Raw genomic sequence first — 22,647 nt, 5'->3', positions numbered from 1 at the left:
GCAGCAATTTAAGCCGAATTCCAGGGTAAAGAGGCAATGGCTTGCTCTAGGAAAGGCTTAAAGGGAGTGGTACATTCCACAGGCAAGTACGGGCATATCGGCATACGGTGAACTCAAGCCACAGTACTGCCTGTTTACAAGAAAATGCCAAGGCAGACACTGCACTATCACAAACGCATTTTAGTGTTTTTTCCTCAACTTTTCCTTATTTCTCATAAACAGCAAGCACCCGCTAAAGCTGCCATTTCCACGGCATTAGCTAGAATAAAGCACACAACTTCCTAGTCTTCCACTCCAAGACAATCCTGACCACCAAATTTATACCACTTTCGAGCTCAAGACTTGCCCACCAGACCCTCGCTTAGTCCTGATTCAGAAAAACCCTTTTTTTTAAGGCAACAGAGATCCTTTCCTTTTAGGAAACTCTAGCCACGCATCTTTAGCGAGCGGTTCACAAACCTGAGGGTACCGTGCCCACAGCCGGAGCTAGGCGGGAGCAGACCAAAGCTCTGTGCTGCCCTTTATCGGAGCACGGGCCCGGCACAGCCAGCTCCACCGTGCCCAGCCGGCCCCGCCGCGGCCCGCCCGCCCTGCGGCTGTAGCGGCTGCGCGCATGCGCCCTGCGCCCAGCGCCGCCGCGCGCAGTTCCGGGTCACGGCGGCCATGGAGGCCGGGCAGGGACCCGGCCCCGGCGGCGACGCGGCCGAGGTAACTGCGCTGGTTCGGCGGCGCTGCCGCGGGGAAACCTGGCGGGGCTGGGGGCGGCGAGGCGGGGAGCGAGGCGGCGGGCTTGGGCCGGGGAAAGGAGATTCCTGACAGCCGCTCGGCCGCTCCTGCCCTGAGCTCCACGCGGGACCAGTGCCCTTGAGGCCTCTCCGGGGCCGGGCGGGGGGTCCTGGCAGGAGGTAAGCAGGTGTTCACGTCTGACCGTGAACCGACGATGTGCTCTTTACCAGTGGCATCCTGGCCTGTATCAGGAATAGTGTGGCCTGCAGGAGCAGCGAAGTCACCATCCACCTGCTTGGCACTGGTGAGGCCACACCTCATATTATTGCGTTCAGATTTGGGCTCCTCAATTCAGGAAGGGCACTGAAGTGCTGGAGCATGTCCAGAGAAGGGCAGCGGAGCTCTTGAGGCATCTGGAGTACAAATCTTATGAGGAGTGGCTGTGGGAGCTGGGGTTGTTTATTCTGGAGAAAGAGAGGCTCAGGGATGCCTTATCACCGTCTACAACTGTGATAATAACTGAAAGGGGGGTGTTCGCAGGTAGGGATCGGCCTTTTCTCCCAGGCAACAAGCGACAGGGCAAGAGAGCATAGTATTAAACTGCACCAGGGGGGGCGTAGATTAGACATTAGACGAAATTTCTTCACAGGAAGGGTCATTAGATATTGGAATGGACTGCTAAGAGAGGTTCTGGAGTCACCGTCCCTAGCGGTGTTGAAGGAACGACTGAACATGGCACTTGGTGCCACTGTCCGGTTGACAAAGTGGTGTTCAGTCCTAGGTGACCTCAGAAGTCTTTTCCAGCCCAATTGACTCTGCTTCTCTGTTCCCCTGGTGCCGATGGCCTTCTCACAGCTGTGCTTCTCCTGCCCGTGTCTGGCAGCGTGCCCAGTGGCACAGCTCTCACGGTGGGACAAGGTCAGCACCTCTGCACAAACCTCACACGCTGGCGAAACAGCTGGTCAGCTCTCACTGAATAATATCTGTGTGAACCAGCAACACACCCTGTTGTCTTCGAAATCCTGAGAAATACTTTAAAAAGGCACTTAATGATCTGTCAGATGTCAGCTATTTGGAAGGCTGGTTGGAGGGACCAAAGCAGACTTTTCTGAAGTAGCAGGGCTGAGATGAGTTTGGATCTGACCATGCACAAAGTATTTCCTGCTCTTTCACGTAATTTTTAGAAGCATTGGATTTTTTTAATGGTATACTTCATGTGACATTTATGGACAAGAGGCACTGGTTTCTTATGTATAGCTGGGTGAAAGTATAGAAACTACAAGGTGTGAAAGTTAGGCGTTAAGTTTTTTGATTTTGAAAAATGGCCCCAAACTGTTCTTTTGTCCATTCTTTTCTAATCGATTTCCCTGATGAAAGAGGGAAGTACCTAAGCCTTATGTTCCGACAGAGGAGGAAAGAAGACTACTCAAGGAATGTGCTGAAGAGAGTTTCACATATAGAGGTAAGTTAACTTTGCTGCTAAACGTGGTTGCTTTCCTTCCACCCTTAGCTTTTTCTGTTACCTGAGGCATTACAGAGGGCCTGGGTCAATATAGCACAACAGTGCATTAACAAGCTTCACATGTACTAAAATTGTGTCCCAGAAATGCTGATCCATGTAGTATTTACTGAGAGTTTGCAGCAGTTTTGTAAAAGGTGTGACATAAATTTCTGTTTCTAGGTTGTTTCTAAGTTTCGTGCCTTACAAAAAGATCTCTTCATATTTTAAGTTAATGTGCTTATTAAAAGTCTGAAGATAGATATAATTAATGACTCATTTATATTACTGGATTTTCTTTTTTGTGTTATTTCTGCATTTTTATTTTCAATTTTTATTGTTATCTTTAACAAGCAAGAATAAAATAGCTGGATTTGTAACTAATGTTTTTCATCTTTATAGAGACCTGTGAAGAGACCAGTGTATAAGTAGTCACTATTCAACTTTAAGAGAAAACTGCTCTGTGTGTCCATGTTTTCTGTTACCCTAAGGTTCAAGGCATGCTTGATTTTTGTACACCTGGTCATGAGGTTTGAACAAGCCTTCTGCTGTGATTGTTAACTGCTGTTTTATCACACACTACTAGGTTACTCCTGATGCTGGTAGGTGGCTTGGCAAAAACCAGGACAGATGAAGAATTTAGCAGCAGATTTTCTAAATTTAGCACACTGGAGCTCTGATTTCTCATGGAAGCCAGTACTTTCAGGAATAGCTCCTAAGGCATTGTGATTTTGAATTAATGATTCAAAGTTGTGTTTTGTCTTTCTCCGTTGGTTTGGCATTCTCCTCATCTGCTTTTACACAAATACTTGGAAGTCTTCAGCATATTTGCTAAAATGTAGCCATTTTCTATATAATTTTATAAGTTAAAGAGGCAGGTCCATTAGTGGTACAATGATGATTGGTTATGGTTTATTGATAATCTCTCTTCTGGAAGACAAAGAGGAGAGAGAGTTGTTTGTTCCTGAGCTGTTCTGCTGCTTGGCAATGTAGTTCATTGCCCTATGCATCTTTATATAGTCACTGAAGAAACAACATGTAGGAATTACTTGAAAGCCCTAAGTTAGTTTCTTGAGTTGTTTCTGTTTAGGGAGCTACAGCAGTGACAGACTTTTTTTTTCAGGAGTTGAGTACTATGCTGTGGTCTCACTGGGAGGGCCTAAAGTCCATCACTGTTTTCTAGGTCTCCCATCTTTGTTTCCCTGTTCAGCATACAGATACTAGACTGTTGTATTCACTGTATTAAATACATATTGCTTGAACTCCCCTTTCCAAAAGGCTGGTTGTGTGACTGCCCTAAACTCCTCACTTTCTTAATTGTCAGTTTTTGGTAGTCACTGAATTTACTATAAATCTGTGTATTTTCAGTTTGTTTATTCAAATTTCAAGCTGTAGCAAATTTTACTCATTCTTACAAATCATCTGGGTTTTAACATAGTTTCCCTTAACAGTTTCTGCCACTAGTCATTTCACAATTCAGTTTAATATATGCTTTACTGGAGTGACTAATTTGTAATCATATTATTGTATAAATTCTTATGCTCTTAAAAATTCACACTACGGCCTTCAACTTTATCCTTCACACTTCTAATCTTGCTAATAAAATCAAATCATGCTGATACAACATTTTTCCCATGTAACAATTTTGACTTGGGTACATTGTATTACCATCCTTATGTTCTGTTGATATATCAACCTTCCATTATTTTCTCTAGATGTATTTTGTTCCTGAAGCAGAAAAACCCATAGCATTGATGTTTTCTGATTTATTAAGTTTTTTTTGTTGTTTTTTTTTTCCTACAGTTTAATAATTCATATTAATTTTTTAGGAATTAATCCAATTTTCATTTAGCTGAATTTCATTCATTATTATATATATATTTTATTTTTAATTTTTAGTTACTATTTCAGGTCACTTGTATGCTCACATACTAATGTAGCCTGGTTTTGGTATCTGGAGTGTTTTATGTTAGGTCTATAAATAATTTCAAAATTCTAATGGTTAGACTGAAATTCTCTGTAATAATTTTTGAATGTATTTTTCTTTACACACCGTCCCTTCCCTTATTTTGTTGGGGTTTTTTTGTTGGTTTGGTTTGGTTTGTTTTGTCATTGGTTTTGTTTTGTTTTTCTTTTACAATTTAATTTAAAATCTGTGCTGTCATTTTATATCTCAGAAAATCTAGAATGGTAAATTTTGGAAAATCTAGGTCTGGAATCTCTAAAAGCATAAGGTTTTTAATGTCTAGTAGGTTGGTAGGTTTTATTCTCTGTTCTGAAGTTTTGCTGTAATCTTACTTTGAACCAAGGAGCCAGTAGTTCTTCTTAAATGTGACGTCCAGTTGCATTTACCCTGAGATGCTGGTTGGACTGCTTACCTAGTTTCGACCTGTCAGAATTTGTGAGGGAATTAGCTGTTAATTTGCGAAGTATTCTTTCATACTTTGCTTTCCAATAATATAATTTGTCTTCAAATATGAACTTAATTAGCAAATAGTGTGCATCAAAACACTTCAACCATCTAGTGCTGTTGGAAAAATTTCTCTCCTGGAAGTCATTCAGCCTTTTTGTAATAACTACATTTTTATACTTGCATGAAATTAAATTTCATTATGGCACATCTAAATCTTTAATGTAAATAACTTTAGACTTGTGTCGTGTTTGTTACTTCATTGTCCCTGTATCTTGTGCAGGGGTGGTGGTCTTTATGAATAGTTGCACCATAATCTTATATAATTATCATTGCTTGAAATAAGCATTCATTTTGTTTTTTGCAATCTCCAAATGCTTCTTGCCACATAAAGTCTTTCAATATAATGAAAATAGACATAAACTGTTAGGCTGGTTGTTGTAGGCAACGATGGCCTTCCAGAATGTTGTTTTCTCTGCATTCCTGACCCTAAGCAGTTTGTATAATGTGATTGGTAAGCTACAGAAAAAGCTGCCCTGTTTTTTAATTTGCTGGTGAATAAAACATTGCCTAATTTTAATCAATCTGATTTATAGCTCTATAAGAGTTAAACTTTTTCCAGAGTTCTTACATTAAAGCATCAGAGTTTGATTATCAACAATTTTTAGAGGCACTAGCCTCTGTACAGCTTCCTCCTGTTAGGAAGATTTGTGTATGCCTCTCTAGCTTAAAGTTCTGTACCTTGACGCTGTAGGAGTTGTAGCTAGACCTGGAGTCTAGTCTGAAGAGCTGTATTCCATCTGACACTGGCTTTTGTATTTTAGAAAGCATGAAATATAATGCAGGCAGGATGACTCATTAACTACTACCACATAATTTGTAGTATGTCCTAAAAACTGGAATTGACAATGTTTGATTATATATATACAGTTTGTCAATTTTATATATATCTTTATATTATACAAATGAACTTAAGAACACTCTTATTGCATATTTGTTAAATGTCATTGAAAATATTGAAATTTGGATTTTAAGCAGCTTTTTTTCTTCTTCACAGCTTTTCCTTTGGCTGCAGTGAGCATGCTTGGTACTAGTTTCTTAATTAGAAAAGGTAAAGTGTAAAACTACTTCCATTTAATTTCAATTTGCTCACTTGAGTTCTGCTGTTAGGAAAGTTATGATAATATCATGTCCAATCTACTTGTAACTAAAAGAAGTTCAAACTGCAGCTACATGATTTGGAGTTTCTCAACATAAACAAGGAGCTGAATTTAAAATCAAGTTCATGTGTGTTTTATGTTGTGTGAAAAGTGCAATATCTCACTGATTATAAAACAAATAACCCTGTGATTAAATATGATTAAGGAGATAATTCCTAGATTTTTTAATTTCATGGGAAATTCAGATATTAGGAATTTTTAAAGTTTTCTTTAATGTGAAGTGTAAAAACATAATGTGAAGTTCTTCAAACATAGCTACAGTTGAGGTTTTTCAACTAATTCTTAATAACTGATTACATGTATTTTATGCAATATCATATCTTAGTGTCTGATTTCATCCTCATTTTCAGGTGTTCTAAGAGATAGCTCAAGACTTGGCTCTTTTATTAAAGTTGCATGTAAGTAAAAGCTATGTATAAATTCAGCTTGTATTCACAGGGTACATTCTTTTTCTGAACCTTTTCCTAAAGCCCACTGTGACCGATGGTTTTAAACTAAAACAGGAGAGATTTAGATTAAATGTTAGAAAGTAATCCTTTACTGAGGGTGGTGAGGCACTGGACAGGTTGCCCAGAGCAGTTGTGGATACCTCATTCCTCTTTCCAAGGCCAGGTTGGATGAGGCCCAGAGCAACCAGGTTTAGTGTGGGGTGTCCCTGCTCATGGCAGCAGGGTTTGAACTAGATAATCTTTAAGGTCCCTTTGCAAACCAAGCCATTTTACGATTCGGTGATTTATTCACTGTCTGAATTTGTACTGCATATTTTGGACAACTTTTGTTTTGTTTATGAGGTTTTTATAAAATTGCTTGATAAATGTAACATAATCATTTAAGATAAAGACATTGTAAATAGAGACTGTGCAACCTTACTTTAAATTACATTGCCAGAATACACCCACCCCTCCCTTCCTAATTTGAAGGTCTTTATTCATGTATCTCACGTGTCCCATTCAGGCTATTTTAATTACTTTTTTTTTTTTTTCCTGGATATTATGTATGTACAATTGTAGGAAAAAACCAATTTCATGTGAATGATTTTTGGATTAAGTATAATCAAAAATAAATTATTAACTTAATAAATTAACTTTTTCAATGTAATACAGGACAGTAAAACAGGAAGTTGCCATCTTGCCAATCTGTGCAGATACAGCCAGTTTACTTCAGTGGGAAGAGGGTAAACCCCATGATTTGTGGTCAAGGAAGTATTGTTTAAGCAGATAAATGAATGTGAGAGACTAGGGCTTCAGTTGTTTATGATAAATTGTGGTTACTTTCTTTGAACACCAAACAATGGTATAACACAAACATTTTTAATAAATAATAGATCTGCTATTTCCTCAATCACTCCTACACATAAGGGCCACATTCTTCTTATTTAATAGAACTAATTTATTGAAATCAGGGGAAGAAATAAGGTGCAGCTGGGCTGGCTAGGGGGTTCTGCCTGTAGGAAAATGATACTTTTCTCAGTGCTTTTCTAGGTACTCTTGACAGTTTACTGAACCTTCTATTTAGTCATGGCTGATTCACTACATTGACAGCATCCCCTTCAACACAGCAGAGAGCTACTGATCCTCTCTCTGTCTTTGACAAAGAAGGTGAAGATTCCTGTGCCTGTACTTTAGATTAGTCTGCAATAGGACCTGGCCATGTCTAATCAGCTTCTCTAAGATCTTGTCACAGTGAATGTAGAAGCAAAGAACAATACCTAATTTATTGTGCTAAGTTCAAAAATGTGGATCATCTGGCTGTTAGTTCTGTAATAAAATAAACCAAATACTTTGACCAATGATTGCTTTGAGTGAAATGTCTTCCAGAGAGATACTTCCCCTTTTCTTTACTAGAAGGCCTCAAGGAAAAGAGACTTTCTCTTTGTAATTTGTGTGAAAGAGTAATCAGCTTTTCTGTTAAGCTTTATTTTGCTAAATATTTAGTTTGAATTCTTCTTAGGCCAATCTAAGGGCTTGTAATTTTTCTCTTTGCACATATTTATTGTATATGAGGTGTTTGATTTTTTTTTTACCTGCTGAACAACTAAACCTTTATGTTCCTCATTTGTAAACTTCACTCATAGTTGTGGCTGTTCTTCTCTATTCCCATGGAAAAGGATTTTTACCCTTCTTTTGAAAACAAGACATTAGAACAGGAATCACAATTTCAGTACCAATACAGTAGGCTAGGGTAAAATCCCCTATGTATTGATTCCCAGGCAATGTAATCTAGAGATTACATTGAGAATAGCAGAGGATTAACATTACTGATAATTAACTCTTTCCTGACTTAGAGGTAATTGAGATTCTTTATATTTAGTAAATACTCATTGCACATGAAAAAAGGGTCCAGTAATTTTCTCCCACAAAGTCAACAAGAAAACAACTGCTAACTCCCACTGAATCTTTCATACACCACTGGCCCACTCATAAAACTTGGAGCCAGTTAATGGAAATTATAAGTTTTAGGCCCAGAAAGAGCTATCTTGGTAATTTATTCTTATGTCGTTTGCAGCAGATGGAAGTAGCTCATGCACTAAATTGAAGCTGTTTGCTTAGTAATTACAAGGGTTCAGTTTTTTGCCCTCTGGCAGCCAAATCACAGAATTCTTTACAGAATATACTGAGCCTACTAAGTTGATTTAGACCTCTCTTCATACTAGTAAAGCCTTTTCAGGGTCTGACTGGTCTGATGGATTAAATTAGCAGAATTTACTGCCTGTATTTGTTTCTGATTGGTTTATCTTTGATAGTTCATTGTGATTTCTAGAACTTGGGAAAAAACAATGCAATTCTTTTTTTTCTTTTTTTTTTTTTTTTCACCTTCCATTCACCAAGTACTAGCTGAAATCATCCGATGCTTACACCATGTCTAAATCAATTCTTTATGTCTCTGTTCAGCTGTTGCATTTGGTTTTAGTACCCTTTGTCTGCAGAAGAAGCAGAGATGATTACTGTGTGGTTTTGGTTTAGATCTAAACTGGTTTTCTTTCTTTTATTCAAGATACTACATGATTTATTTGAAATTATTATTTTAAAACAATGTTGACTATTATAGTACAGCATGTAAACCCATCTCTTTTTCTTTTTAAAAAGTTGCTGGAATGTGTGGATACCTGGCTGGAAAGATATCCTACTTGCCAATCTGTAGCGAGAAATTTAAGAAACTGAAGGATTCCCCAATAGGAGATGTTCTACGACAAGCTCAGAGACATAGTTCACCTAAGTAAGAATTTAAGTGTCTTTTAAATTCTGAATAGGGTATTTTGAACACTAACAGGTCAATACCACTTTTGCAGCTTTCCAACACTTTCAGAGCTGCAAGTTCCCTCATTCCCTCAAATCTACCACTTTCAGGAATCTGTATTCATATCAGTTGGCAAGCTATAAAATACATATTTTGAGTGCTTTACATATAACTGATCAGTTTGAGAAGTAGAAAAAGAAATATTTTACTTAGCAAACTGTATTCCTTGTAAAATTAAGAATGTTTCCCATTAAATTTACTTACAGAAGTGTGATAGCACAAATTGTTGTTCCAGTTTAGAAGTAAACTGTATTAACTTAAATAAAACAGTGTTACATTCTGGAAGTCTTTCCCATAGTTTAGTTTGATTGAAGTAGGAAAAGGGTGGAAATGATTTCAGTGTTTATCAAAGGAAAGAGCTCAGTAAACAATATCAGTGCAGGAAGAAGCACGGTGGTCAAACTAAGTGCTGTTTGTTTAAATCCTTTACATGTGTAACAGCATTATGCTGTACATATGAGAAACTCATCAGGTTCTTAAAACTATTTCCTGTTTTCTTCCAGAATGCTTTCTACTTCAACTGGTTTTTAATGCAAGCTGCTTTCAGAATATGTCACTTAAACCCTTGATTCAAAACTGGGAGAATAGTGTTTGGATAGTGAGTAGTAGTCCTCCTGTGTATGTGCTGAGATTTGTTAAATGTTTATAAAGGATTTGCTTAAATTGTTAATTACACTATAAATTCAAATTTATGAGAGTTTTTATTTTGTCTGCAAGATTTACCTTTATTCTGAAATGTTTATGGTTTTATGACATCAAGCAATTTCAGGCATTACCACTTCATACACTTGCTGTATAGAATCAACTGAATTGGAGTTGGACTTGTCCCTTCACCCCTCTCCAGTTTCTAATATGAAATTGTCATGCTCATTAGTTGTGTTTACATGAGAACTTGTTTAAGTATCATCATGTGCCACACCAATAAATTCCTTCAACCGTTAACGGCCCATTTGTATCTGTAAAGTTTTATTTCCTAAGTGATAAATTCCTTTTCCTTGGTTGAATAAATAATTTGAATTCATTTCAATTGCATTATTATCCATACATGCTATGCTTTTAACCCACCAACAGAAATCATTATACTTTCCTGGGCATTGTATGTCTGCTAATTAATGTATTTTGGTAATTTGATATGCAGTTAAAAACTCATAGGGAGCTAAAAGATTGTGTAGTTTTTTAAAAATGTGTTTGCATATATTTTAAAAACATAATTGAGTCAATAAATTGGCTTTTTCTGTATGTTTATTATGAAAATTAAATAAAGAGTAATTGCAAATGTTTTTCATAGGAAATTAAAAGTACAGCTAAGCAGAAATTAAAAGTAAAAACTTAATAAAATACTCCAGAGATGTTCTAATGACACAAAGTGGTGGCGTTCCTGATGGAGGGACATGTTGTGTAATGGCTTGCACGGCCACTCTAAGAGTACAGTGAATACTTTAAAATATCTGGCACCAATTTCAGGATTATTCTTTATATGATATTACCTATCTCTCTCAAGAGAAAATTCATTCATATTTTTGCAGAATTCAGCAACTTGCTTAATTTTCATAATTTAGTTTTCCCAAGATAGCTGTTTGTTCTCCTTCTGCTGTTCAGTCCTGATCAGTTACAGCAGCTTTTAATGATGAAGGCTTTTAAAAATAACTGTAGCTCATACTACCTACTAGTTACATGGGCACACTGTGTACTATTTGTGTCTGATGTGGGGTGGTTTTGTCTTAAGATTCCTTGGGAAAAAGGATTATAACTTCAGTTATTGTAAAGTGAAGTATGTTTTGTCTCTTTTCCCTCCTGTTCTGGAGATATGAGCTTAGATTCTGTGAGGAAGGGAAGAATGTTGGGGAACAGACTATAGAAATTTTTGCAAGGTAAAGAAAACACATAAAACATCCTCAAAATTTTTTAAGATGATGATTCATTTGGAAACTAAACTATTTAAAATGAAAGAACATTTTCTTGAATTGCAAGTATTGTTACTCTTATAGTTCCATTTTTAACTTCAGTATTTTCATATTTAATGTTTAGTTCTATTCTTTTCCAGCCGTTCCAGTCGTAAATCTGAATTTTCAGACACACCTTCTCAGTCATTTGAGTCATCTTCTCCAAGAGCTGGATTCCCACCTTCTTCTAGCTATTCAGATGATTACAGCTCAACAGATAGAGCCCTCTCAAGTTATGAACCCATTCCATTCAGTGCTTCTCTGAATGAATCTTCACCTACAGGAATTACTGATTACACCATTCAAGGTAAGTCTTGATATTTAACAGTTTGTACTGCAAAGACTTTTGCCTTTCTTTTAGATACCACTCTTGCTAAACTATGTATTCTCACCTTATGCAAACACACATGGCACAATATAGTGGTTTTGAATGAAAGAGCTTAAAAAATACAAGAATTTTTTTTACACAGAAGATGAATATAGATTTTATTTTGTGTTCTAACTGTAGACTAGATTCAGGGTTTTCTAGCTGAAAATTGCTTTAATTGCAAGTAAAGATCTTGAATTAACTTACAAGGTGCAGTCTGTTGTGGAACCTGCAAAAAGCTCAGTCGGACTGAAAGTTCTTTTTGACTGAAAGAAGGGGGAATATGCCATCACTTCGCTGTACTGAATAAACCACAGCCTACCAATTGCCTGCTGGCCCTTCCAAGGTGACTGCAGTTCCACCCTCCCTGGAGCTGTAACTGTATACTGCTGTAACTCAGTGACATTAAACTTCTTAAAATTTTTTTTTCACAACAATGTAACAAACATTTATGTCTCCTGGGAACAGAATGGATATTGTGTTCTATCCACCAACCGTCTGATTTTCTCACAGAGAACTAAAATGGTTTTCAAGTACCATGCAGCTGTTCCCCTCCTTCCAGTATGAACTGTTCTCAGTTATTGCAGGGGAAACACAGGATTCTGAATTCATGTGTCTCTGGTACACAAAGGAGGAAGTTACTATAAATGCAGGGTTTTGTACTTTGAATTAGTTTGGATTTTTTCAGCTTACTTATGAAAGATGTTTTGTTTCACTAAAAAAGCCCTTTCATGCAACTTGGTTATAATTACATTAAAGTATCAGATATAAACGTGTCAAGAAAATTATTGTGGCATTTTATCAAAATTATCAGTAGTTGGTAAAACCTATATTATTCAACCAAGATTCTGCATTATAAATATAGATAAAATGATTAAATGTTTATCAGGCAACATATGATAGATATTGTCCTAATTATTTGAAAGCAAAATTTAAAGCCTTAATGCAAACCCTTGAGCTTCACTTAGATTTCTCTTCAGAAATCATATCTATCTCAAATGTTTAATTATTGCAAATTTTAGATAAAGTGACCAGAGCTATTTTATGCATCAGGTACCACACAGTAGAATTTCTTACGGTAAAGTGAAGAAAATTAATTAACAGCCAGTGTTTCAAAGCAGTTTGACAAAATTAAAAGGATAAAAGGAACGTATTATTTGAAGACCATATACATTCGCTGTTGTTCTTAGAATTGCAGCTGTCATGCTTCTTTTAATTTGGGATTGAGCAGTAGTTGACCAGTATTCTAGAACATGTTGAAGCCAAATTTTGGTGTGTTGTGTCAGATTTAGTATTTTTCTCTTTGTTTTGCTTTCAGAACCTGCTCCAGTTCCAGAAGAAACTCGTAAAAGAAAAGGCATCACATATGAGGAATTAAGGAATAAACACAGACAGACATATGAAGTAATGCAACCACCAAAGGCAGAAACTCCAAGCAAGTTTTCACAGGAAAAACCAGCTAAAGAAGGTAATATACCGATTTACAGAAATACTTGTGAAATTCAGATATTTGCCATAATGTTAAAAATGGTTGCAAACACAAAGCTTAATTCTGCATACCTTTTAAGCAATTTCTAATTAGAGTATCTGCAGGTATCCCATATGTGATACATACGGTCTGTAGTTTCCTGTTTCTGATTAATTATTTTTTCGAATGTCTTAATCATCCAATAGAAAATTGTAACTCCTTTTCTCTAGCCATATTGGTTGGTGCCAGACTGAAAAGCTCATAAGTTTTGCTTCATTGAGTATATTGAGCAACCTCTTTCAACAAAGAATTCTCTGAGCTCAGAGCTATACCAAAGAGCTGTGGGAGGGGGGAGTGTGTTTGAGATAGCATTGTTCTCTCAAAATAGAGCACATGGTTGATGGTTTGAAGGGGAGGGTATTTATTTTTCTGAATAGTTTCATGTGGAATTAGTGGATTTCTATAGAGGCATTGTTTGTAGAGGTTCATTTTCTACATTAAAACCCAGAGGAAGGAAACGCTGTTTGGCAGCAATATTGAGATTTGTTTTCACAGCGAAAGAGAAAAGTTTACAGAGCAAAATAAGAATGCAATGTCCTGAAGAGCAAGATGCCATTCAGGCAACTTTTTGACTCAATCAATTTTTTGAAAAGGAGACACAGAAGCCATTAATAATTGCTTGCTGTAGAACTTCTTAAATTTAATGTGGCATCTGTAAAAACAATTGTAGCAAGAGGAATATTTTACCATTTAACACACTGATGGACAAGTCACCTTGGGTGAATTGTTTGGGTTTGTGTGCACTGCCCAGTCTTGTCCGCCATGTTGCAACAAGACTTTTAGGAAGTTAGCTTCCTAAAGTTGTCTCCTATTAGGCTTAATGAGTGGTAATAAGCATAGAAGAATGTATTAAAGCAAAACATTCTGAAGCAGTGACACTAAGCTTTGGAACAGAGTTGCTTAAGAGTGTCAGTCTCTTTGATGCTTGTGAATTACTTTCTGCAGATCATCTATCTTTGGACAGATCATCAGTCTTGAAAGAAAAATTATAAACAATTTTTGTGAAATGATTTTTATCTATTATTTCAAGGATAAAATGCTTTCTCTTATCATGTGACTGTGCCAAATGAGACATGAAAAAATTATTGAAGCTGTGGTTTCAGATTGCTTTTAAATTCCATTGGCTGACACTTCACGGATTTACACAGTGTTTCTTTTTCAAGATACTTCTCCACAAATAGAAAGCCTAGAAATGTCACTTGTGAACTGTGCATTAAGCAGCTTTCTGAAAACCTTGCCATATTCTGTGGCAAATACGGATGTGAAGTGAGAGTGTGCATTTCTTACTTTATTTTTAGTTACTTGAGGTATATAAAAGGCCTCTATAAAATGTTGATCAAATATTGCATTATTTTCCTTATATCTCCTTATATTTCTGTGTTCCATTTGAAGGCTGTACTTGGGCTTTGAGAATAAAACTGAGCGGTGCATGAGATTTGTAAATAGACTTTCTAAAGTATCTCTTCACATTTTTAGGGAGAAAGAGTAAGGAGTGAATACAAAAATTTAGGAAGGGTTTACACATGCGAGTACATTTAAATCTGCAGTTCAGGGATTACGCTGATGTTGTGGGCTAAGATCTGATTTAGCTCCTTGTGTCAAACTGGACATGTTACTTGCTGTGTGCTGGTTCATGCTTTCTGAGTCACTACCTCTTGGTACATCCTCTTATCTCTGGGTCCTTAGCAAATAGGAGACAGTGATTTCTGCCCTCCCTTGCAAAGACAGAAGGGAAACCAAACCATGTTTGAACAAGCTTTAAGCAATCCCTAACTTCCATCTGCCGTTGCCTTCTCCCTTCCCTACAGCAGCACAAATGTGTGCATTTGCATAGTGATCTAGACTGCCCCATTTTCCAGGGAATGAGTGCAGCCTGTTTAGCTGCCATGGATAATAGAAATGGAGATCAAATCGTACTTTGAGAGAGCATCTCATTGTGTCTCGCTGCAATATCTCCAAAGGGATTTGTCCGGGCATTATGCTCAGTTTGCTGGTAGCTCACAGAAACAAGGACCAGGCATTTTGCTCTATTCCACTTGTTCTGCTGCATAGTTAATAATAAACAGTGAGCTTAATAATTAACTTGCAAGTGGATTTATAAAGGGGTGCCTGATTAGTGTCAGCATTCCTACTGGATCAAATGGAGCCATCCCTAACCTTTTCAGTCATGGCAGTCAATTACAGAGGACTTTACGGCTCACTTTCAAGAGAGCCTGTTTTCACTTTCTGGTCGTTGTTCAGTTACAGTGGCACACTTCTGAACAAAGCCGTTAGACCACTACCCTGGTTTTTTTTTTTCTCTGACTCAATCCTATGCTAAAGGAAGCTGCCAAATAATCATGGCTGAGTAGTTTCCTAGTAGGGATTACTGATTTCTGTTTGTTTGTCTTTGAATGTGTTTTTAACTATCCCAAATCCATCCAACTATGCATGTAACCAGATTATGTAGCCTCATTATTTATTGTAACATTCCTTGCCTGTTTCCTCCAATTGTCTTTGTTTCATCCACACTTTATATTTGTTTCAAAGTAATTACAAATTCTGTAGAGCAGGAATTAGCACAGTAGGCCTCCTGATTGAATATTAATTCATTAAGGTAAAGTGATTAGTAAACTCTTCTCCCCATTTATTCAAAAGTAGTTTTAATTACATGTCTGTTGTGCTGTGACTGACTCTCTCCCCACATACCACTTCAGATGACGGTGCACTTCGTTACACTTCTTGGCACTGTCTATGATAACCTTCAGCAGTTAAACTATCGCATGACTACTTTTGTTTTTTCTTTTGTTTTCTTTAGTTAAAGTAAATAAATATGGAGATACCTGGGATGAATAAGAATCAGATGAAGAACTGAAGAAAATTACCTCCTCTCAGCTAACTTGAACTTCAACTAGATTAGTCATGAGTATCAGCACCTTTGGTGTGCTGCGCCAGACACAACTATTAATAAATGAGGAGAAACTCCTGACTTGCCAGAAGATTAAAAAATGTATTTATGCTTAATTTTTTTTAATTTTGCATAAATGAAAAACAAGGCTATTATCGGGTGTCATGACTATAAACCATTTATGCTGTTGTTTAAGAATGAGAAGGGTAACTGGTAATATGAACATATAGCATAAGGTAAAAATACATGTAAATACATGCAATCCCATGTGTTGAGTAGGGAAGAATATCAGAATCTTCTCAAATTTTCAAGACTTGCATTAAAAGTTACCTCTAGAACTCAACCTCTCACTTCTTTTGTCTGAAAGTGATACGCTGGGAATTTGAAATTGTTGTTATACTTGATTTGTAATGTCAGAAATACTACTAAACTGTTGAGGGGAAAAGGGTTGAAGAGCTGAGCCAGACACTGAAGTAGCCATCACTTTTTCAAAACTGTTTCATGGTGCCAGTTGTATTTTTAGACTGATATTCTGACTTGCCCACAACAGGTTTCTACAGACAGTCATTTCTGAAAAAAATAATTGCATGAAACTGCAGGTATTGAAAATAGCTACATTTAAGTGCAGAAGGCAAAACCTGACAAACTTTGGTAAAATCTCGAATGATATATTTATTGACTGTTAATGTTAGGCTCTGTATATTTGACCTTATTTCTCAATTTTTGCAAGTCATGACAAAACAGCTGTGTTTATGGAGAAAATATTCCAATCAATGGAATATTTTGTTACTATTATCTGTAAGAGAAGAGCTACATTGGTAAAACTGAAGAGTATTTCCTGGTGTTTACATCACCTGTTCTGTGTCTGAAAATGTTGCCTTAACTCAGGGATTTTCATGTTCTTGCATGTGCAGTTTTGTCTCCCAGTATTGTGTTTCTTTGGGGGTTTGGGCTATAAGGGAGCAAAATAACCATTATTAAGTTGATAGCACAAAAGCATTCCCGACATCCTTGTTGGAGCTGAAAAACAACATGCCTACCAAGTTGAAAATTCTCAAAGACCTTATTGATTTAGTGGACTTGCAGCAAAACAGCATAAGTAAGAAGATAATTGGGGGGGTTGTTACAGAGCAAATGAATGAAATGAGGAGGAAAAAGTGTGAAAAGAGGAGGATGCTTAAAGAGCCAAATACTACTTTAAACAGGAAGCTTGCTTTCAGAAAAGCTGATCTTCTAAAAAAATCAGTGTGCTAATTGGATAATCTTGAAGTTGTATCAGAAATTTACCTTCTAGAGAATGCTTCTCATGGCTGTGATGAGTGAACTCTGAAAATACAGTCTGCCAGAATTGTATTGCTGTGGTTTTCAGTGTGCTATTCCAAAGCTGGTTAGCTTTATCATGAAAATATTTGCAGAGTTTCTTAGTTGTCAGTTATACAAGAAACAGGAGGCAGAAAATCGAGATGATAATAATAGATTCCTATGATGGTGCCTTCCTGTAGTGTCTTGCCTCATTCATGTTTTTGAGTGGACAAGCACAGTGTTTTATATAAATCAGAACTTTTCTTCCTTTCTTAGAGGAGAAAATAAAAAGCATGTCAATTAATATTGTTCTGCTTAAGGCAACATTGTATATTGATAGCATTTTTAAAATGAATGTAAAGTTTCCATTCTGTTGCATCCAGTTACTCTCAGAAGACATTTTTTTGTACTTGAAGAAGTTTGGTTTGCAATTAATCTAAAATTCTTTTGATTTCACACCTTCAGTATACATTAAATACAGGAGAGTTCACAATCACAGCTATTAATTTAGTAGGGTATGGGGAGCTGATGTTTCATCAAAGTTGGGTCACATTCAGTTTCCTGTGACAATGTGTATGTTGAGCCCCGATTCACTAAACAGCCGTAGGAATTCAATATTCTTCCTTCCCTTTTCCTGCATCTCTTCCATTAGTACCCCCTGTTTCAGAGTGGGCCTTTACATTCTCATGGTTTCATAGCAGCTACCCAGTCACCCATGAGTAGCTTGCTCATACTGCGCTTCCATGACTTTTGGGAATTTTTAACTGAAACCAAGCTGATGGCAGATTTATTGTTGCTGGGAGCAATGTTAAAAAATTAAAATTAAATTTAATTAATTAAATTAATTAATTAAAATAACATTAAAAATTAACTCTTTTAGCTTAAACACCAGGAAAGGAGTCTGAATACTTCACTATGAATGTTTCTAAAAAAAAAAAACAAAAAACATAAAATAATTGTTTTCACAGCTTCTTAAAAATAAGCAGGCCAGTTCAAAGGAGCTGGTAGCATTTTCCCCAGGTTCATTGTTACTAACATACATGAACAAAGAGAAGAGGGTTGAAAAAATGTGCCTCAGCTCTTTCATAGATGGTAAAACTGCCAAAAATCCTGGTCCTGAATGTTTCCCCAAATTAGTTGGCAGGTTTAGAGCCCCAAGTAAGTACTAATCTGACTTTTGCAGGGTTTTTTCCTTACTGAAGTTGTTTGGAACACAGCTACATAGGAAAGTGTAAATTTAATCTCATTTAATTTCATTTGCTTAATGAAAGCTAAGCAGATTTGCAGAAACCTGGGGAAATCATTAATATTCCAGATTGAACCCACAACTTTCTTGCCTCTTTGAGATTCAAGAAGAAATCCTCACTTGTCCACTGTTTGCTGGAAGCTGAAAGACCTGTTTGTTCTCCTGATGGGGGACTCTTTTGTGGCCCTGAGTGAGGACCTTGCCCAGCTGCAGGAGGCATGTCCAGCTGAGTTCCTTGGCTTCTACAAACACACCAGACCTGCCATAAGAGGGCTGTGCTTGCAGCCCAATCTTCCTGACTCACAACCAAAGTTCTCTGTAATCTCTTACATGAAACAGTGGGTCTAAAAATATCCTTTTACTTTTTGCAGTTTAGTTTCCTATTAAGTTGTTAGTAGAAATCCACAAATCCTTGGATTTTAATCTCAAGGCAACAACTGGGACAATTTGCATCCTGTTACAGTTTCAGACCCTTGTCCTGGGTTTCTGCTAGTTCAGCACAGCCAATTCAGATTTGGACACAAATATGCCTCAAGTTTATACATTCAAAACTAAAAAGCAAGAGCCTGGTACGAGCTACTTTCATGATATGACACTGCAGTAAGCAAACATAAGATATATGATAAAGACACTGTGCAATTATCTGATACAATGGATGTTCAATCAAATAGAATTTTCACTTATCCTTGAAAGGAGAAAAAAAAATTTAAGATGAAGAAGAAATGGAGAGTTAGATTTCCTTTGCCAAAACTTGAAGTAAATTATTCAGGAATTTAAAATTCATAGTGTATAACCTTTGTGTTGCAGTTTTTACGGTTGCTCACTGATGTCATAGGACTCAATTTTCAGGATATGAGATCTTGCATGAACGGCTTCTAAAGCCTGAAATTTTCAGTTCATTCCTTACACAGAATGATATACATTCTTTTCTACTACTAACCCACAGAGGAAGCACATTTCTAGTGCATTAGATTTTTATTTTCATTATGAAGCTAAAGTTAGTTTCTATATAAATCTAATGCCAAAATAAATAATTTTGTTTGGCTTGATTTTGTACTTCAAATAAAATTGTTAATCTTAACTATTTTAGGAAAACTAGCATTTTTACACAGTGCAACTTAGGTAAGGGTGAATTTGGTTGCAGTGGTTGATGCCTGAACATCAATGATGGATTATTAACAATGTCAAAATTATTTTATCTATGGTAAGTAGAAAACATTTTTGCTGGTGCAGTGCCGCGGAGGCAATGCATATGGCTGTGTGTTTGCTTAGAAGAGCAAAGTGTGTTTTTTAGGGTCTCCTGAAGATTTTATGTAAGATGGCATGCATTTTTCCTCACTGCCCCTCCACGTGCCAGAGAACGCGCAGCTGTCAGCCCGCTCTGAGGCTGCATTGTGGCCGGGAGCCGCGGGCGAGCGGGGGAGCCGCGGGCGAGCGGGGGAGCCGCGGGCGAGCGGGGGAGCCGCGGGCGAGCGGGGGAGCCGCGGGCGAGCGGGGGAGCCGCGGGCGAGCGGGGGAGCCGCGGGCGAGCGGGGGAGCCGCGGGCGAGCGGGGGAGCCGCGGGCGAGCGGGAGCCGTGCGGGCCGCGGCAGCTGCCGCTGTGCCGGGAGGAGCGGAGCGGCGCGGAACGGGGGAAGCCGGGCTGCTGGAGCTGCTCTGACCTGCGGCTGCCGCCGGCCACAGCTGCCAGCTGTGCAGCGTGAGACACGGGCAAGCTCCGCGCCTGGCACGGCTTAGAGCGCTACGGCATTACGATCTACTGGATCCGTGGAGATAAGCAGAATAGGAGTGAGTAAATGGCAAGCGTTTGCTGCCGGGAAAGGTTTCCTCTATGTATTACAGATGTGACGGTGTAGAAGGAAGTACAGCCCAACCCTGGCAGACCTCAGCCTCCGGCTGGCTGAATCAAGAACAGGTTTAAAATGTGCCTGTGGGAGGAAGTATTAAAATCTCTTGCTCTGAAATACCTGAGCTTGCTGATGCCTGAGCAGAGGCTGAGAAAGCTCAAAATGCTCACAGGTGAGAACAAACACTTGAAAGTTTGGGTATGTGCGTTTTTTCTGTGCAAGAAGTTGGAAGTGCCATTGCTCTCAAACTGAATGCCAAAGACAATGGGAAAAGCATCTATTACCACCCTTAGTTCTTTTTCACCCTTCATCTGCAGAAGAAGTCACTATACTGTAATAAAAATAATTTACAGGTGTGTTTTCTCAGGAATCATGAATTTTGTGCTTTCTGCACATGAAGATGTTTCAGTCCACATTTCTAGATAAGACCTACCTGGGGTTTAGTTCCTTTGGCAAGGCTCTTGGTTTTTCACCACTTTTCACTTGGTAAGAATTCTCACTTGGTAAGAATACAAGAATTGCCATGATGGTCACCTTGTCTCCCACCACCTAGTGATCCTTCTAGAAGAACTTCACTGGTGCCTACTCCTGTCCTTCACTAACCAGAGCTGCACAATTTCCTGACACAAAGGCTGCGTTTGGATGATGCAAAGGCAGGTATTTTGCAGCCAAGTGTCTGTGTAGGTCATGTCTCTTGAAGCTGTTTTGTTTGCTTCTACCATGTGGCAAGAATGCCCCTGATGGAATTTTGCTGTGTAAAGAAGAGCTTTTCTGTTTGGTTAAAATATGATTTCACTGAGTGCTGATGAGTTTTGATTTTACAAAAACAGCAAGGAGTATTCCTCATCTTGAGATGTTTTCAGCCTGGAAAGTGAGTTACCTAATCTCTTGTGATTAAACCACTTTGTATTTCTGATCATTCTTTTTTACTTCAGTTTTTCTTTCTCCTGTTTCTGTCTGTCTGTTGTACAATTTCTGAGATGCACTGGAAGCACCATAATATTCAAAATGAGGGCATGCCATAGAATTGCTCTGTAATTTAAATCTAATTTGTCCCTGTTTATTTTCTGGGAATTGTTAATGTTCTACTTGCCTTTTGGCTGTCACAGACCGCTGATCCTATGTCTTGCAACTATGCAAAATGACTCTCAGGTCCCTGTACCGAGTTTGAGTAATTTAAAACCAACTGTGTGATGCAGTTAGTATTTTTCTGCATGACTATGAAGCTTATTAGTCAGCCTCTCATATGAAGATTTTTTTCCTAGCTCTGTAATTTTGTCATCAAGAAACACTTTTTTCCTTTGTCAGATTATCTGTTGAAATGCTGAATGCCCTCTCAAGCATTCTAGATTTTAAACAGCTTTGAGAAGTCTCATTTATTTCCTGGAGAATCTTATTTTTTTGAGGGACTTAGTAGAGAAAAAACCCCAAACAAACCAACAAACAAGCAAACCAAAAACCCTCCATACCCATACAATGTACAAGTTACTTAGTATTTCAAGGATCTGGAACTACTGCAATACTGATGTCAGAAGTTGGATCCCTTTTTGTCCTCTCAAATGGATTTTTTGTGTGTGATGCCAAAAACAAGTTGGGCAAGTGGGACAAATTACCAGCAGTTCTTTCACTAGTAGGAATGGACATGGGGAAGGGGCTGCTGCTCCCAAGCTAGCGTTGCTGCCACTTTTATTTCCCACATGGCCTGGTCCAGCATGCTCCTGTTGTAAATCCTGCCCCAGAACCTGCTCTCTTACCAATTCACTCCAGAGCTCTCCCCTCCTATTACCTGTTGTTGCATATCAGGCCCTCTTCTCTCATTCTTCTCTAAAAATTCAATGAAATAAGCCCCAAATCTTGTTTTTGATAGGGATTTATGAAAACCTGGATAGTGAGCTTCCATGTCCCCTTTTTTCTCCAGTTTTAGAAGAGAATTATAGACCAGCTGGCTTGTCTAGAGTCCACCTACTAAGGATTTAAACAGGAATGTGCTGTTTTCAACCTGCAATTGCTTTCTCTTCTAGAACACTTTTTTTAATATTTTTTTTTAATTTGGAGTGAATAGCATGTTTGCAAAATTAATGCCAACAGCTAATAAAAAAAGTCCACAAAAATAAGCAGTCTATTGCAGTTGTTTGAGGTAATGTCACTATAACTTTCCTGCTGCACCCTTTTTCTAGCCATAATTTCATAAAGTGCATAGAGGCTTATATACAGCTCTTCCCTCTGCATCACAGTTGAAGGAGGTATTTTGTTTCCTGATTTTAACAAGTATGTGGACTTCACCTAAGCTGTGATATATCTAAGCACACAGTTGAACTCCCTTGTCTCTGAGTGAAGAAAACAAGTTCAGCTTTCCAGATACAAATGACTCACAGG

At 37.9% G+C, this 22,647-nt stretch overlaps 1 protein-coding gene across 3 annotated transcripts; it reads left to right on the top strand.

Moving 5' to 3' along the window:
• Positions 1-625: 625 nt before the first annotated feature.
• On the top strand, positions 626-16,219 carry OCIAD1 (OCIA domain containing 1). Of its 3 annotated transcripts, none has more exons than XM_058837799.1 (8): positions 626-708; positions 2,104-2,188; positions 5,692-5,745; positions 6,205-6,252; positions 8,941-9,070; positions 11,196-11,401; positions 12,780-12,929; positions 15,787-16,219. In XM_058837799.1, the coding sequence occupies exons 1-8, from the start codon at positions 664-666 to the stop codon at positions 15,822-15,824; spliced, it is 756 nt and encodes a 251-aa protein (XP_058693782.1). In that variant the 5' UTR covers positions 626-663; the 3' UTR covers positions 15,825-16,219. The 3 variants fall into 3 exon arrangements, with proteins under 3 accessions (XP_058693782.1, XP_058693783.1, XP_058693784.1); XM_058837800.1 differs by having other exon boundaries at positions 638-708; positions 2,135-2,188; XM_058837801.1 differs by lacking the exon at positions 626-708 and adding an exon at positions 957-1,030.
• The last annotated feature ends 6,428 nt before the right edge of the window (positions 16,220-22,647 follow it).

This window comes from Poecile atricapillus, chromosome 4 (assembly GCF_030490865.1).
Source record: "Poecile atricapillus isolate bPoeAtr1 chromosome 4, bPoeAtr1.hap1, whole genome shotgun sequence".
NCBI lineage: Eukaryota > Metazoa > Chordata > Aves > Passeriformes > Paridae > Poecile > Poecile atricapillus.
Note: the sequence above shows the minus strand (reverse complement) of the source record. Positions and strands in the feature narration are given on the sequence as shown.